The sequence below is a fragment of the Pungitius pungitius genome, chromosome 1 (assembly GCF_949316345.1).
Source record: "Pungitius pungitius chromosome 1, fPunPun2.1, whole genome shotgun sequence".
Lineage (NCBI taxonomy): Eukaryota > Metazoa > Chordata > Actinopteri > Perciformes > Gasterosteidae > Pungitius > Pungitius pungitius.
The window spans coordinates 12555124-12569818 of NC_084900.1; the positions used below are offsets into that span (position 1 = coordinate 12555124).

General features: G+C 39.8%; 2 protein-coding genes across 2 annotated transcripts in view; one reads left to right on the forward strand and one right to left on the reverse strand.

The window, feature by feature from the left end:
* pde5ab (phosphodiesterase 5A, cGMP-specific, b) overlaps window positions 1–4000 on the forward strand; it is a 35706-nt gene extending 31706 nt beyond the window's left edge. The window contains exons 17-20 of the mRNA XM_062566361.1: window positions 621–734; window positions 1383–1457; window positions 2132–2215; window positions 2313–4000. Of these exons, the coding sequence (XP_062422345.1) occupies window positions 621–734; window positions 1383–1457; window positions 2132–2215; window positions 2313–2432 (393 nt within the window). The 3' untranslated portion in view covers window positions 2433–4000. The remainder of the gene's footprint in view (window positions 1–620; window positions 735–1382; window positions 1458–2131; window positions 2216–2312) is intronic.
* A 968-nt stretch (window positions 4001–4968) lies between these two features.
* On the reverse strand, window positions 4969–8803 carry mad2l1 (MAD2 mitotic arrest deficient-like 1 (yeast)). The gene is made up of 5 exons (XM_037479623.2): window positions 8623–8803; window positions 7477–7623; window positions 6406–6526; window positions 5560–5663; window positions 4969–5481 (listed from the first exon to the last, which is right to left on the reverse strand). Exons 1-5 carry the CDS (start codon window positions 8690–8692, stop codon window positions 5309–5311), a joined length of 615 nt encoding a protein of 204 aa, XP_037335520.1. The 5' UTR covers window positions 8693–8803; the 3' UTR covers window positions 4969–5308.
* Window positions 8804–14695: the final 5892 nt, after the last annotated feature.

Consider the following 14695-nt stretch of genomic DNA (forward strand, 5'->3'; position numbering starts at 1 on the left):
TTAAGGGACTTCAACAGTTAAGGGACTATGGCCAAATCTAGCATTAAAGTAATCTAAAAGTAATTTTCTGCCAATGCAGCACTGCACATAGCAAAGATATCAATCTTCTCATCACACTCTGGGAATGTAAGCAGAGTGTATTTGCCAAAGCAGTAGATGATGGCAACTGAAAGTAAAACCCCTAAGTACTGTGTCCTATGAAATAACTGTTAGTAGAGTAGTTATTATTTTACAAATAGACTGTTCATCATTAAGTAGTACATATTTCATGAGGTGTCATTGACATCATGGATACAAATATCTCTTAATAATCTATACAGTGTTTCAGGGGGCGCCCCCCAAGCTCCACCCTAAAGTTTTAAACCGCCATCCCCCCCAAAAATTCAAATAATTACATTTACTACCCAGGCACGGCAGTTCCCCCCTGGCGTGTGCGCAAATATGTCTGTTCATGCACGCAAGTGGTGCACCAGCAGACAGAGCGCACCATTTGCCACTTGTAAACCTACGGGAAACACTGCTAGCTAAAAAAAAATATAGTCTTGTTTGACACCCAGTTTGATAGATTTCACTCACAACTTATGCAATCATTAACTACTGTTGACAATTTTCTTTTAAAGTTGACTGACTGTGTGAAGATCAATGGAAGTCAATGTATCTTGCCTTTCAGGTCTATGCTGATGACTGCATGTGACATCTCAGCCATCACAAAGCCCTGGCCAGTGCAAAAAAGGGTAAAACATGAATTTGTTTGTGTTGGTTGAAATGCAATTCAGCTTTTTATGTATCCCTATCGACTTCCACACACAAAGACGTCATTCTCTAGGTGGTCTTTGACAAAAAACCTTACTCCATATAGTGTTCTGGTGTTGAATTGCTTTGCAACACGCACACGCCTTTTAGAACCATGAATTAAAACGAGACCGACAACACAACGGTCTCAAGGGAGGGGAGACAGAAGAAAAGGACAGGAACTGTTAAATTGGCCAGGCAGCTTCAGAGAGGCCTGAAGTCTCAGCAATGTCCTTTCCACAAAGCCGAGAAGGATGCAGCTGCAGTTGAAGCAAGTAATGTGGTGAAGTAATCACCAAAGCAGGAAAGCCAGTCTTCAAAGCGAAATTTCTGAAGAATGTATGTTGTAAACCACTGATGTTCTATGTTAACAAAAAGATTTGATAGTGATTTTCACAGAAACTTAAGTTTCGCAAAGTGTTTTCCTTGTGGTGATATCTTAATAGTTACTACTGTCCTTGGTATCACATGTGCATAAAGAAAAGAAAACGTATTGTTGAAACATTTTTTGTCATGTAATTTTCCCATTGAATGCTTGAATCAACATGTCTGCTTTAAGTTGAAGGTAATATTTGAGCTCTCTGGCACAGATCGCGGAGCTGGTAGCCACTGAGTTCTTCGAGCAGGGGGATAAGGAAAGACAGGAGCTGAACATTGAGCCCAGTGTAAGTGCAGCGCGTGTCACTCCCAGGGTTTTTCTGTTTGACAAACACATTTTTAAGCTGTGGTGGGCCTCAGGGATACGTAATCGGTTTGCTTTTAATCTTCATGTGCTTTGAGCAGGTTGTTGTCATAGAAATATGTCGTATCTCATTAAGCGTGATACTCGTAGTTGTCAACGGTTTCTGATAACTATTGAAGCCCTAAATAATTTAATGTTATTTTTCATTCTTAAAATCAGTCTGATCAGTGATTAATACTGTAATTTTTGTGAATTGTGTGCCGATAGGTGTTCTGATTGTATTATTGCTGGCAGTGCATCATATTGCCCCACGGGGGTAATGAAGATTACCTTAATGTCTTACCTCAAGTCTTCCATACAGAAAAATAAACCTGGATTTATCTGGCATAATTTTGAATCCCACTACTTTTCTTGGAGTGTTTAGTTTGTTTGAGTTGAGGCAGTTGATCAAATAGTTTATATGTATCTTGTTATAGTAATTTTCCAAGCAATACTACTACTACTACTGCCTTTCAAATGTGAGGAATATTTGAATATGTGAATCTAAAATCTTTCAGTTTTTGCCTTTTGACAAAACAAATTTAAATATCACTACATGATGTCATGGAAATGTTGTGCACTTTGGTCATCTTTCCTTTTTTTATCGTTCCACCATAGGACCTGATGAATCGTGAGAAGAAAGATAAAATACCCAGCATGCAGGTGTCGTTCATTGATGCAATCTGCACTCAGTTATATGAGGTAAATTCACCAATTTAACACTATTTTACAAACCGAGTGAATCTTTTTTTATTATTTCCCCAAAGACGAATAAACACGGTCTTTGTCACTGTCACAGACCTTGGCTGGCATGTCAGAGTTTTGCTCCCCACTGCTGGAAGGATGTCAGAGGAACCGGCAGCATTGGAAGCGTCTGGCCGAGGAGAGCGAGAAAGGGCTCGTTACCGGCTTGGTGTGATACGAACACCCGTTTGCTTTTCAACAAACACACATTTCCACGGTCTTTTCATTCCAAACTAGTCCCTCAGAATTTCATCAAACTACCATGACATCTTCAATTTCCAATAAGATCATTGCTCTATCAAGAAAAGATTGTTTGGTGAAAAATAGAGAATGTTTGACTTGTTGGAAAGTAAAAGGGTAGACACGCTCCTTCACCAAACCGTGAGAAGGTTCAGGTCCCAACTCATGCAGAGAGTTTTGCTTGAAAATGAAAAATATCCTACAACATTTTTCGTAATTCGCTAACCCCGCGATTAGCGGTACACCCTCTTTACTCCATGTGCATTGCCCTTAATTTATAATTATCACAGAACAGAAGTAACACGGATTGTTCATTTGATTTTGTATAGCCCAAAATAGCAAATTTGCCTCAGAGGGCTTTACAGTCTGTACAGTCTTTGTCCCGAAACCCTTACATTGGCACAAGAAAAAGTCTCCTAAAAATAAAAGGAATGAACGGCCTACAATGATGTAATGTCAATGAACAGCGTAAAATATGTACAATACGTTAAATTCCTCCGACAGAAATCATTCAAATATTCATAGTAGTAAGCCAGGTGTACGGCAAAAGGGTAGACACGCTCCTTCACCAAATGTAAAATTGAGCTATATGCCAAAAGGTGGTGGACGATCCGTCTAAACTATTGCTGGCTTGTTTACAACAGTTCTGATTTTAGAAGCTCACTTGTTATCCGCTGGGCTTTTTGTAGCAATCTCACCTTGTTCCAAGATAGCAGTAATTGCTTGTGAGTACATAAAAAAAAAAGACTGGTTGTAATATCCTTTCACATCAAATCTGAAACCAATTTGACTGTTCTCAAACTTTTGGCCACCTCTCATGACAGATGACAATGAAGTGCAATGTTATGCTTTCAGATGTTATGCTCATTTCTCCAAACTGTGAGTCCTGTCTTCCTATCTCCACCGTTTTTCCCACGGCTGTCACTTACTAGAGAAAATAACAGTAAGCACTAAACTATATTACAATAGCATTTTTATCTTTGCACAGAGTTGCTATCACCTTGAAGTCTCACTTACACTATCACACACAGGCAGTGAGATTTAGTGGAACACTGAATGGTGAGACACTGGCACCAGTTTAGTGGAATACAGATACTCCACTAGCTATATAGTTTCCAAAGTGTAAAAGTTTGTTTGTTAAATGTCTGTTCACACACACATGGGTCTTTTCTAAGAGAAGAAATATCACTTAGTCTTAACTATTGTATATTAATTGTTTTACATATAAGTTTCTATATCGTATGCTCAACCTATTGTCGAGAGTACAACATTCTTTATAAAGGAAATGTAGTTTTCATACTTAAATGTTGCTTTTTTGAAAGACCTTTCTTCGGAACAACTCTTTTAGGTGGCATTTGGATATGTACTGTTTTGTGATGTTTGAAACTTTTACTTTCAAAATGTAAAATAGCCAAAAGCTACGGCTGCAATTTCAAAGGAAAATGGGTCTACATGTAACCACTGACGTGTGATAAAATAGGACCAACTCACAAATAAATAAAAAAACTGAATCACGTCTCTCCACCTATTGCTTTCCCATAAGAGGTTGTAACTTACCTGTATATCAAGAGATGGAGGGAGTAATGTTTGCATTCCATGTTGAAAGTATTCCACGTTAAACTGCGTGGAGCTCACGTTAGCATATTAGCACAGCATGTTTGCATTTGGAATGCGGTTATCTGCGGTACCTGCTGCTAGCCGTTAGCCCGTTTGATAGCTCGTTGGCTCGGGTTGGGCACCGGACTTCACCGCCTTCGCATCATACTTCTGTGCCGAGGGAACTGTCCCGTGGAGAGAAAGCGTATGCTCAAGCACATCCAAACCACACACGTTATCATTGAGCAAACGTCCTTAATATTAAAATAAACAATAAAAGTACGATGCACTATTTCTATAGAGGACAAAAAACTTTAGGCCCCTTAGTGCCAATTGGGCATCGTTTAAATGCCACGGCTTACCTGAGCATTGTTTCTGACCATGTCCATCCCTTTATGGCCACCATGTACCCATCCTCTGATGGCTACTTCCAGCAGGATAATGCACCATGTCACAAAGCTCCAATCATTTCAAATTGGTTTCTTGAACATGACAATGAGTTCACTGTACTAAAATGGCTCCCAGTCACCAGATCTCAACCCAATAGAGCATCTTTGGGATGTGGTGGAACGGGAGCTTCGTGCCCTGGATGTGCATCAAAAACAGCAACTGATCTAGTTAGTGATGTTGGACTGCTACTCTTTAGAACACGACAGTAGGGGTCTACTTGAATTTGAAAGTTGAGAAAATTGCGTTAATGAAGCTCTATGAAGACTATTATACAAGAATTTACTGTTCAGTGTGTGCAGTAACAGGCACATTTGATACAGCAACACACACACATGTATTTGATGTTCTTACAACTTCAGTCCGGATTGTTGTGACGCCATGTTGCACTGCCATACTCGCTTTCAGTAAAACTCAGAAAAGAAACATTGGTGAAATACATTTATTCATGACTTGTTAAAAAGGATTAACATATAAAGCAGTAGCTTCTAAAAAAGACATTGACTATCTGGGGAAAAGGGAAGGCCATACCAAAGAAAAAAATAGTTATTTCTGACAGACGGATCAGGACAAATGAGAAATATTTACATCAGTAGAGATAAAGCACGGGGCTGTTATGTTTCGAGACAAAGTGAAGATCAGAAAACAATGGCAGAAGGATACTGTCTTCTCTGTGTACAGAATACAAGAATCTACTGTTCTCTAAAGGCGGGGGTGAACAGGGTTGGTGGCATATACAGCTCAAAGCGAGCACTGTGGTTTACAGGTCTAAGCTGAGTCAGTCCTCTTGTACGCCACCATGCTGTTCACCTTGTGGATGGAGGTGGTGAACGAGCGTAAACGCACCTCCTCTGATTGGTCGATGATCTGAGGACCAGACTCCTCCCACTTATCAGGAACCATCAGGTCTTTATCCGTGTAGACGAGGAGGTCAAATGCACCTAGAGAGGAGGAGGCAACGGTCAGCACGTCAACTGAAGTGGAGAAATAGAAGTTTACTGATGGAAAAGGTTACTCACACGGCGTCTCCAGCAGTGGCAGGAAAGTAACTGTGGCAGTAATCTGCCTGATAACTGAGCGGATCTCATCCTGAATGGTCTTAATGGACTTCTCTCTGGGAGCACTGAGAGACACGGGAGGAATGTGTTAACAGGTAGGGCTGTCACTCAAACTACTTTTATTGCACCAAAATTAATTGCGCTTAAACAATACTATTGTAATTTCCCGACCATTTTATGCCAGTGAATACATAATTGTTGTCAAGTAACAAAGTACAAATACTTAGTTACCTTATGTAGAGATTTAGGGTATCTATACTATTTTTTTCAAACTTTTTACTTCTACTCCTTCTCTTTTTAGGCAAATATCTGTACTTTATACTTATTACATTTTAAAAATAGCCGTGTTACTTTTATTTCATTTTGGCTTATTATCGTTCAAAAACACACACACACCCACACAAAGTGAATTTGATTGTGGTTGGATGAGAAGTATAAACATTGATTGCGGCCTCAAAACCAAGTGCATTTGGACTTGTTTATCCTAGTTGGGTTAGGGTTGTCACAAAAAAGAACACTTCATAACAACATACTTTTTTCCCCTCATCATTATATATTGGCCAAGTCAATATATTGATTATTGCGACGGGTCTATTAACATGCATGAACTACTGTACTACGTGAAAGGGAACTACGGTACAGGCACAAACTGGAACAAACACATTCTGAGAAACTAAGTAACATCAAATCTTTAGTTCATTCATCACCTAAACTTAATGGTAAAGCTATCTGGAATACTACTACAGTACTTAAAAGAATGGAGCTAAATAAACTGCTGTGAAAAAGATTGACGGTAACAGGGCTGACCTGATTTCTTTGGCTGATTTGTCACACTCAATGTCAAACTGCCACCTCTCCAGCACCTCGTTGGTTTCCAGACATGTGATCACCAACACAAACTTCTGCACTGTGCACTCAAACAGCCACTCTGAAACACAGAAACACATTCACTGACTGAATAGTGGGACTAAGAACTTATTTTCAATACATCTTTGCAAAAGTCTCTGGATTGTACCCCTAATGTATCTCCTATGAAAGTGTAGTACACTTTCATCACATCTTGAAAAGAAAGAAAAAATACAAATGATTCATTCTGATATTGGAAACTGAACATGTTTGGATTTGAGATTCTGGATCAGGCACAACCAAACATATGAAGAAATTACCGTTTAGCTGTAAAAAGCTTTATGCTCGGGTCAACGCGTAAGTCCCAATATAGTGTTTTCAGTTAATATTTAATGTACACAATCATAATCCATACATTTGACCAATGCCCACTGGGAAAATTACATTTTATACTCTGTTAGAATGCACTACACACAGGCTTCAAATACACACCCATGCTCATGTAATCACAAGAATAATGTCGCTGGTAAGAACTGGTACAATGGTATTGAACCTAAAATGTATTTTATTCAGGTGCAATCCTGTGGAACTCCGCTTTAATGGCTCACTGGTTTGGGTCCAGGGAACAAAAACGTTGAAAAGACGTTTCAGAGCGAGGCACACTTTCTCACGGCTCTGCATATAGTAGCTTTGCTAATATTCTCCATATCACCAATGTTGTAAAGGAAACTGCCATTTGCAAATAAAGTAATACTACGCAAAGAATCTGCTTGGACGGGAGAGCACGTCCACGATGGGTGACGTTAGTTATATGAGGACGGGTGAGGTTATGGACATATTTAATGGACTGCGAAGAAAAACGATACTGCTCAAGCAGTGAATTGGCAGTACAGCTCAGACTCAGTCATTTGGGATGGATAAAATAAAAATGAATATATTATGTTACTTGTTAATACTAAAAATACTAAAGAGAAATTATTCATGGGAAAATGCTATGGAAATATGCACAAAGAAGCAAACGGCTGAGGCTACCTTTTAGTTGAGACACCACATTTGTCAGGTAGTTCTTCAGTTTGGAATCAGTGGTAAGCTGGAGGCTCATGTCATAGTGTGTGACTCTGGTGAAAGTCTCTGGAGGATATATGCCCCTCTGGTACAGGATGCTGTTGATGCCAAAAGCTGTGGAGAGAATCAAATGGCCCAGACAACATGAAACCATTGTAGGAGGGAGAGGCAAGAGGCTCTGAGTTTAATTAATAATTCAAAGTAGACATATAGAAACAAACGTATTAGTGTATACAACACAAACCAACAAATAAATACAACAAAACATCTATTTAGTGGTTGGGAAAAGATCAGAGGTGGAGGCGTACTTTTGTTTGGACATGCATAAATCCTACTCTCACTGCTGTAAAAGGTTAGCCTATTGTATACAAATAAACGTGTTATTACAATGAACATGGCTTCAGTTTAACAAGTAATTAATGTGCTAGGTAATGAAAAAGGACGTAGAAAAGCAACAGAACGTTAAATCTTTACGTTCCTGGCAAAAGATGTTCCCAACTAGCTGCATCCAGGGTCAACTAACGTTACATTTAAGTTCCCTGTTACATGCTTTTGAAAAAAGGATCCCCGAGTTTCCCATGAAAAGTTTCCGGAAATGTTCACAACCCTAATAATATATAACGGTGTGTAAGCAATGTGAAAACTATAACGGAAATGTAGTGCAATCGAAATGAACGTATACTGTAGGATGGATTCAAAAATAAACAAAAAGTTATAATAAGAGTGCATATTGATAGAGCTGCCTTAAGTATGCTTTTCAATGTAACATTAGCTTTGTAAACACAGTAACTAAAATAAGTAAGCTAACAGTGCTCATCAATTCAAACAATGACAATAAACGTAAAAGTACCTGGTGGGCGGTACGCCTCACTGTAATCTGTGTAACGTTATAAGTTTCAGCCTCAAATTACAACTATTTTAACTCAACAAATGTATCTTTGGTTGGCTGTTGTTCCCAAATGTAAACTGGTGAGTAACCTTAAGCCCCAATTCCCATGTTGAAAGTATTGCACGTTAAACTGCACGGAGCTCGGGCCCAGTCATGTTAGCATATTAGCACAGCATGTTTGCATGTGGAATGCTGTTAAACGATTAGCGTGAATAAATACTTACAGAAAAATTCAGCTACCATCTCGGCGCTACCCTTGAGAGTAATTCCTTTCAGTGTGCTAGTCATCTTCATCAACCTATAGTGAAACGCTTGACAATAAACCCCTGCTGTGTTGTTCTGACCAGACCTCAACTACCCGCCGTCCAGTTTGAAATTTGTCTGCGCCTACTCGCGCATGCGTGGAATATTACGACGCACCGCTGATGACGTAATTCATTACAATAACTATTTGGTGCACTAGAGGGCAGTAAACGATAACTGAACGTGCTCGGTACATGTATTTCATGCAGATGGGGAACTGGCTTTCCTACCGAGATACTCATTCATTAATTTTGTAATCAGCAGTCTACCGAATTTTTGACTTTCGATTGTGTAAAATGACATTTTGTGTTGTAACGCGAGTTTCCGATCTCACGCTATTCTTTGGCCCTTTCTCAATATGCGTTTTGTGTGGACTTTTGTTCTGGTGGACTCGTGAAACGTCATCAGTCGCAGCCCGAGTACTTTAGTACTCTAAAGTCCGCATCTGGCCAAGAACGGTCCTAATACCCGGATGTGACTCGCCCCGACCATTTTACCGGGCATGCATCGGGGCAGGCTCGTCTGTTCTTGTGAGAGCCAAATATCCCAGAATGCATTTCACCTCAGCAACAGGCTACAAAGATAGAGGGAAATAAACACAACTCTAAGTCAAAGTTTACAAATACTACTATATTTAAGGAACGGAATGTAATTTTAGAACTTTTTCAGACGGCAAGTTAGTTGTTATTGTGCGGTTTGTCAACATTCAGTCATAATTTGCTCCATGGATGTCGGAGATGTGAGGTGTAGTTAACGGACCACCCAACTCCTCCAGCACCGTTCATCTCAGCCCAAAGAGAGCAGCCTGTTTTCGGCAAATCTTCTGTGCAAGTTTACCAAGTATAAACCTGATACAGTGATCATCACAAGAACATTTATTTATTATCTGTATGTTAACCTGCACAAACAACACTACCTAATAATTCATGGAACAGTTATATAATAATAATTTGAAAGGCCTGAGCCAGGCCTAACACAAAGTAACTTACATTTTCTTAAAAGTAATAGAAAATAGAAATGCAATTAATTAATAATATAATAACAGCTTGAATTTAACAGACTCCTCCAGGAAGTGCGTCTGGATGGATGCGGCTTCCAGCGTTGCTTCAGTCTGACCAGCCGGTTTGATGACCTGTGTCGGCTCGGTGCCAGCGTCTCTCGGTTAGACACCAACTAACTTACAGGCGTTCAGTCTCAGCTGTGTGTGTGTCTCCGGTGAGCGGCTATTTCCTAAAGTGTATTCACACAGTGACAGCAAGACGGCGGTGATGACGAGCAGAGCATCTCAACGCTGATTGGCTTTCTCAAAACAGCGTTTTGCATTTTTCGCCCAAAGATAAAAATATTTCAACCCCGGCCCTATCTGGCCCACAGGTACAAATTGAAAGTGTTTTTTCGGCCCTCTATGCGCCCTATGGTCAAGAATCACTGAATTAAAGGGCACGAGGAGACCGTCATTGAGACTCTAAACCAGCAGCAGGACTTCAGCTTAAAAAAAACCCTGAAGCTCTGAATTGTAATAATAATAAATAAATAAAAATTCCACTAATGAATTATTGTATATTTCTCTGTAAAATATTTAATGTTTGGTCAGCTGCTTGCATATGCTGGAAAATGTTACTAATTATTTAAGTGTTTGAAAATGTAAATATAACTGTAGAACCATTGATCCCTGCATTATATATATTAAATACTATGTTAATCACCAATGATGTCACTTATCCAACTAGCATCCACGATCACCATATCATAGATATTAAATACTAGGACGTTAATCATTATTGATCATCATGAACATACTGATATCTTACGGTATGTATCCTCATTGATCTCTATACTGTATACATACAATTTAATTAATAGTGATGTTTGTGCATTTAACTGTACGAGGACCACTACACTGATTAGCAGCCCCTTGATGTTTGAGTAACAAGAAGACAAATGGTAGGTTTGTGTGGAATGTGTTATTCCAGCAAAATACTTACTGTTTAATTGTTGTTACTGTACCCAATGTGCTCCTTTATGAAACCATTATAAAGCTGGTGCAGTGTGATGTAACAACAATCCTGAATTAAACTTTCACCCCAGTAACGTTATGTGTTTCTCCCATCCAATATGAATACAAATTAGATATACACCTGTCGGAGAGAATACATTTTTCAATGTTCAAAACCCAAACTTTCAGGTTCACATTTGTTTTTCAAATGAACCAAAATATTTGACCTGGATTGGGCTCCCTAGATGTCTCCGATCCACTTGACTGCGAGGAAAGTGGAAAGCACTCAAAGTAACCGTTAGTTGACATTTTAGCTTTTATCCCGCTGGCAATCACCGAAAAAAGTGACAGCTCTGCTGCGCGTCCTCCACTGCAAGTTTCCAGGTTGACTCATCTTGAGCCACGGGAAGTCTTGACCTCTTCTTTCCCGTACACTTGTACTGCTCTCTTTTGGCAACGAAAAGCGGAGAGCTTGGAGATTCATTGAACTGCTGTCAATGATTTTCTTTGTGTATGGGTGTGTTTGTGTCCACTGTTGTTCCATCCAAAGGCTACATTTGAAAAAGGATTGCAAGTTGGCAAGATTATCCATTATGAAGACTTACTTCATTAAGGAGCAAACTATTTTAAAGCTTGTTTTTCACACAAGGACAACAGCATGCTAGAAATCAGAAAATATGCAGCTCATAAGGTTTAAGTTTGGAAACTGCATCCGATTTCCGGTTCAGTTGGGGGAACATCATGGAAAGTGTGAAGAAATGAAAAGCATTTCATTTTTTCATTTCAGTCATTTAATGTGTTGCTTAATACTGAAATAGATGTGACAGGCCGAAAACAGGACATCAGATAGGGGGTGTGGCTTACGCGAGGACACAGCCAATTCATTACAAAAGTAAAGAATGGAGATTCCATCCAAATGTTGTTTTACATTTTCAATTGTGTAAATCTTGGAAAGTAAAAATAAATGAAGCAAAATAATTCAGCAAGCATTTGTCTTCGATCCAGCAGCAGTGAAAATGTTTCCAAGGTACATTGCCAAGGGTCTTGTGGAATAATGATGTGAGACCGGGATTATGCCGCCCTCGGTATATGCGCTCCGATACACCTTGGCAGTTAGATGAACTCTATCCCAACATCACCACTCTGAAGACGGTCCTTCGTTGTCCACAGGTTTATTGACATTAGGAAAAGAGTAAAACTAAAACACACAAAAGGCATAATAAACACAAATGAAATGTATTGTCTTGTCATCAGCACAAAATATCCAAACTAGACATCACACAAATAATAATCTGAGATAATGAACAATAAAACAATTCAAAACATACCAACGATGCTATCAAAAAGAATAGAATGCAGGCAGACTCAACTGGATAGAGAAAAAACTACTACTACGAAAGGCAATTCTGAGCCGTATTGTTGACTCACTTCCTGTCACCTGACAAATTACATACAATTTCCGGTTTTCAAATTAAAACGTATAACATAGATTTAACGTTTGTAACAAAACAGGGATTCTTCACTTGATTTTTATTTACTCAATTCTGCTATTCGAATCCGCTTGGATAATGTGTAGGTTATTTCCTCTTTGTCCTCACTTTCAGAATGGAGCTATTCATTTGACCATTTTGTCCTTAGAGGACTTTCCCCTTGCCCTGGTACTCTTACTTCCTGACCTAAACTGATTCATATATGAATATGAATCTCTTGTTTCTGTTTACGACCCCGATAAATGTGTCATTACAAACACAGCTGCTGAGCTCTAAGAGGCTGGCCAGATGGAAGGGCACATCTGTTCTTTTTCCGTTCTTGCAGAACTGACGCAATCACTAAGGCACACAGTCACAAGAACCCATTCAGCTGGGTCTGTTTAGACACGCTGCCTGCATGCGGATTAATAGATCTCCCATTGTGCTGCCTTTATTTAATAAGAGCTTTGGTTCAACATGGTGATGTTCATGTGGCGAAGCTTCACACAGCCAAGTTGTGCCCTTAAACATCAATGAAATGATGCATTGAAAAATGTAAAGCTTCTTATATATGAGCAGTTTTTTGTAGAATAATCGTGACAGTGTTTATTTTTACCACCAAAGTACTGCACATGATGCATTGAATCTGGATCCACAATTACAGAAATTAACATGAGCTGCCCAAAGAATTAGCCGTCTAACTCTTAAAGACCACTAATATATTCTAATATAATGACTTTTCCAACATATATTAAAGAAGCCAAATTATGCCCTTTTACCACACGTTTACGCGGATCTTTGTATTCTTTATTAATGAATACATCTAAAACATACTTTGGTCAAAATACTGAAAGTACCAAAGAGGATTATTTTGAATTACTTTTTTTAAACAGCTATGCTCCAAACGACCCGTTTGAGGTTTTAACACTAAACGAGCCAGCTAGCACAAAACGGATAGCTAGCTTGTCAGGATAAAGGGGAACCCCAGTGAGTGTTGTGAAGGGTAAAACTCATATGCATATGTTCATAAGCCACTGGTGAAGAAATATCGCAATATTTCAAACAAAAAATCCCATTAAATTTTGTAAATCGCCTCAAGAAATATCACAAACAGCCCCATAAATCCTATCTAGACACCAGGCTAAAACCACACAGCAGTATATATGAATTATATTATACACTCACCGGCCACTTTATTAGGTACACCAGTCCAACTGCTCGTTAACACTTAATTTCTAAGCAGCCAATCACATGGCGGCAACTCAGTGCATTTAGGCATGTAGACATTGTCAAGACAATCTCCTGCAGTTCAAACCGAGCATCAGTATGGGGAAGAAAGGTGATTTGAGTGACTTTGAACGTGGCATGATTGTTGGTGCCAGAAGGGCTGGTCTGAGTATTTCAGAAACTGCTAATCTACTGGGATTTTCACGCATAACCATCTCTAGGGTTTACAGAGAATGGTCCGAAAAAGAAAAAACATCCAGTGAGCGGCAGTTCTGTGGGCGGAAATGCCTTGTTGATGCCAGAGGTCAGAGGAGAATGGCCAGACTGGTTCGAGCTGATAGAAGGGCAACAGTGACTCAAATAACCACCCGTTACAACCAAGGTGGGCATAAGAGCATCTCTGAACGCACAGTACGTCGAACTTTGAGGCAGATGGGCTACAGCAGCAGAAGACCACACCGGGTGCCACTCCTTTCAGCTAAGAACAGGAAACTGAGGCTACAATTTGCACAAGCTCATCGAAATTGGACAATAGAAGATTGGAAAAACGTTGCCTGGTCTGATGAGTCTCGATTTCTGCTGCGACATTCGGATGGTAGGGTCAGAATTTGGCGTCTACAACATGAAAGCATGGATCCATCCTGCCTTGTATCAACGGTTCAGGCTGGTGGTGGTGGTGTCATGGTGTGGGGAATATTTTCTTGGCACTCTTTGGGCCCCTTGGTACCAATTGAGCATCGTTGCAACGCCACAGCCTACCTGAGTATTGTTGCTGACCATGTCCATCCCTTTATGACCACAATGTACCCAACTTCTGATGGCTACTTTCAGCAGGATAATGCGCCATGTCATAAAGCTGGAATCATCTCAGACTGGTTTCTTGAACATGACAATGAGTTCGCTGTACTCAAATGGCCTCCACAATCACCAGATCTCAATCCAATAGAGCATCTTTGGGATGTGGTGGAACGGGAGATTCGCATCATGGATGTGCAGCCGACAAATCTGCGGCAACTGTGTGATGCCATCATGTCAATATGGACCAAACTCCCTGAGGAATGCTTCCAGCACCTTGTTGAATCTATGCCACGAAGAATTGAGGCAGTTCTGAAGGCAAAAGGGGGTCCAACCCGTTACTAGCATGGGGTACCTAATAAAGTGGCCGGTGAGTGTATGTCATTTAGCTGACGCATTTATCCAAAGCGACTTACATTAAGTGCATGCACGTGTGTTTCTTATATGTACGTGTAAGTGTTTCAGATGAGTGTGTAATGTTTTATGCGTGTGCGTAGGTTTACAGAG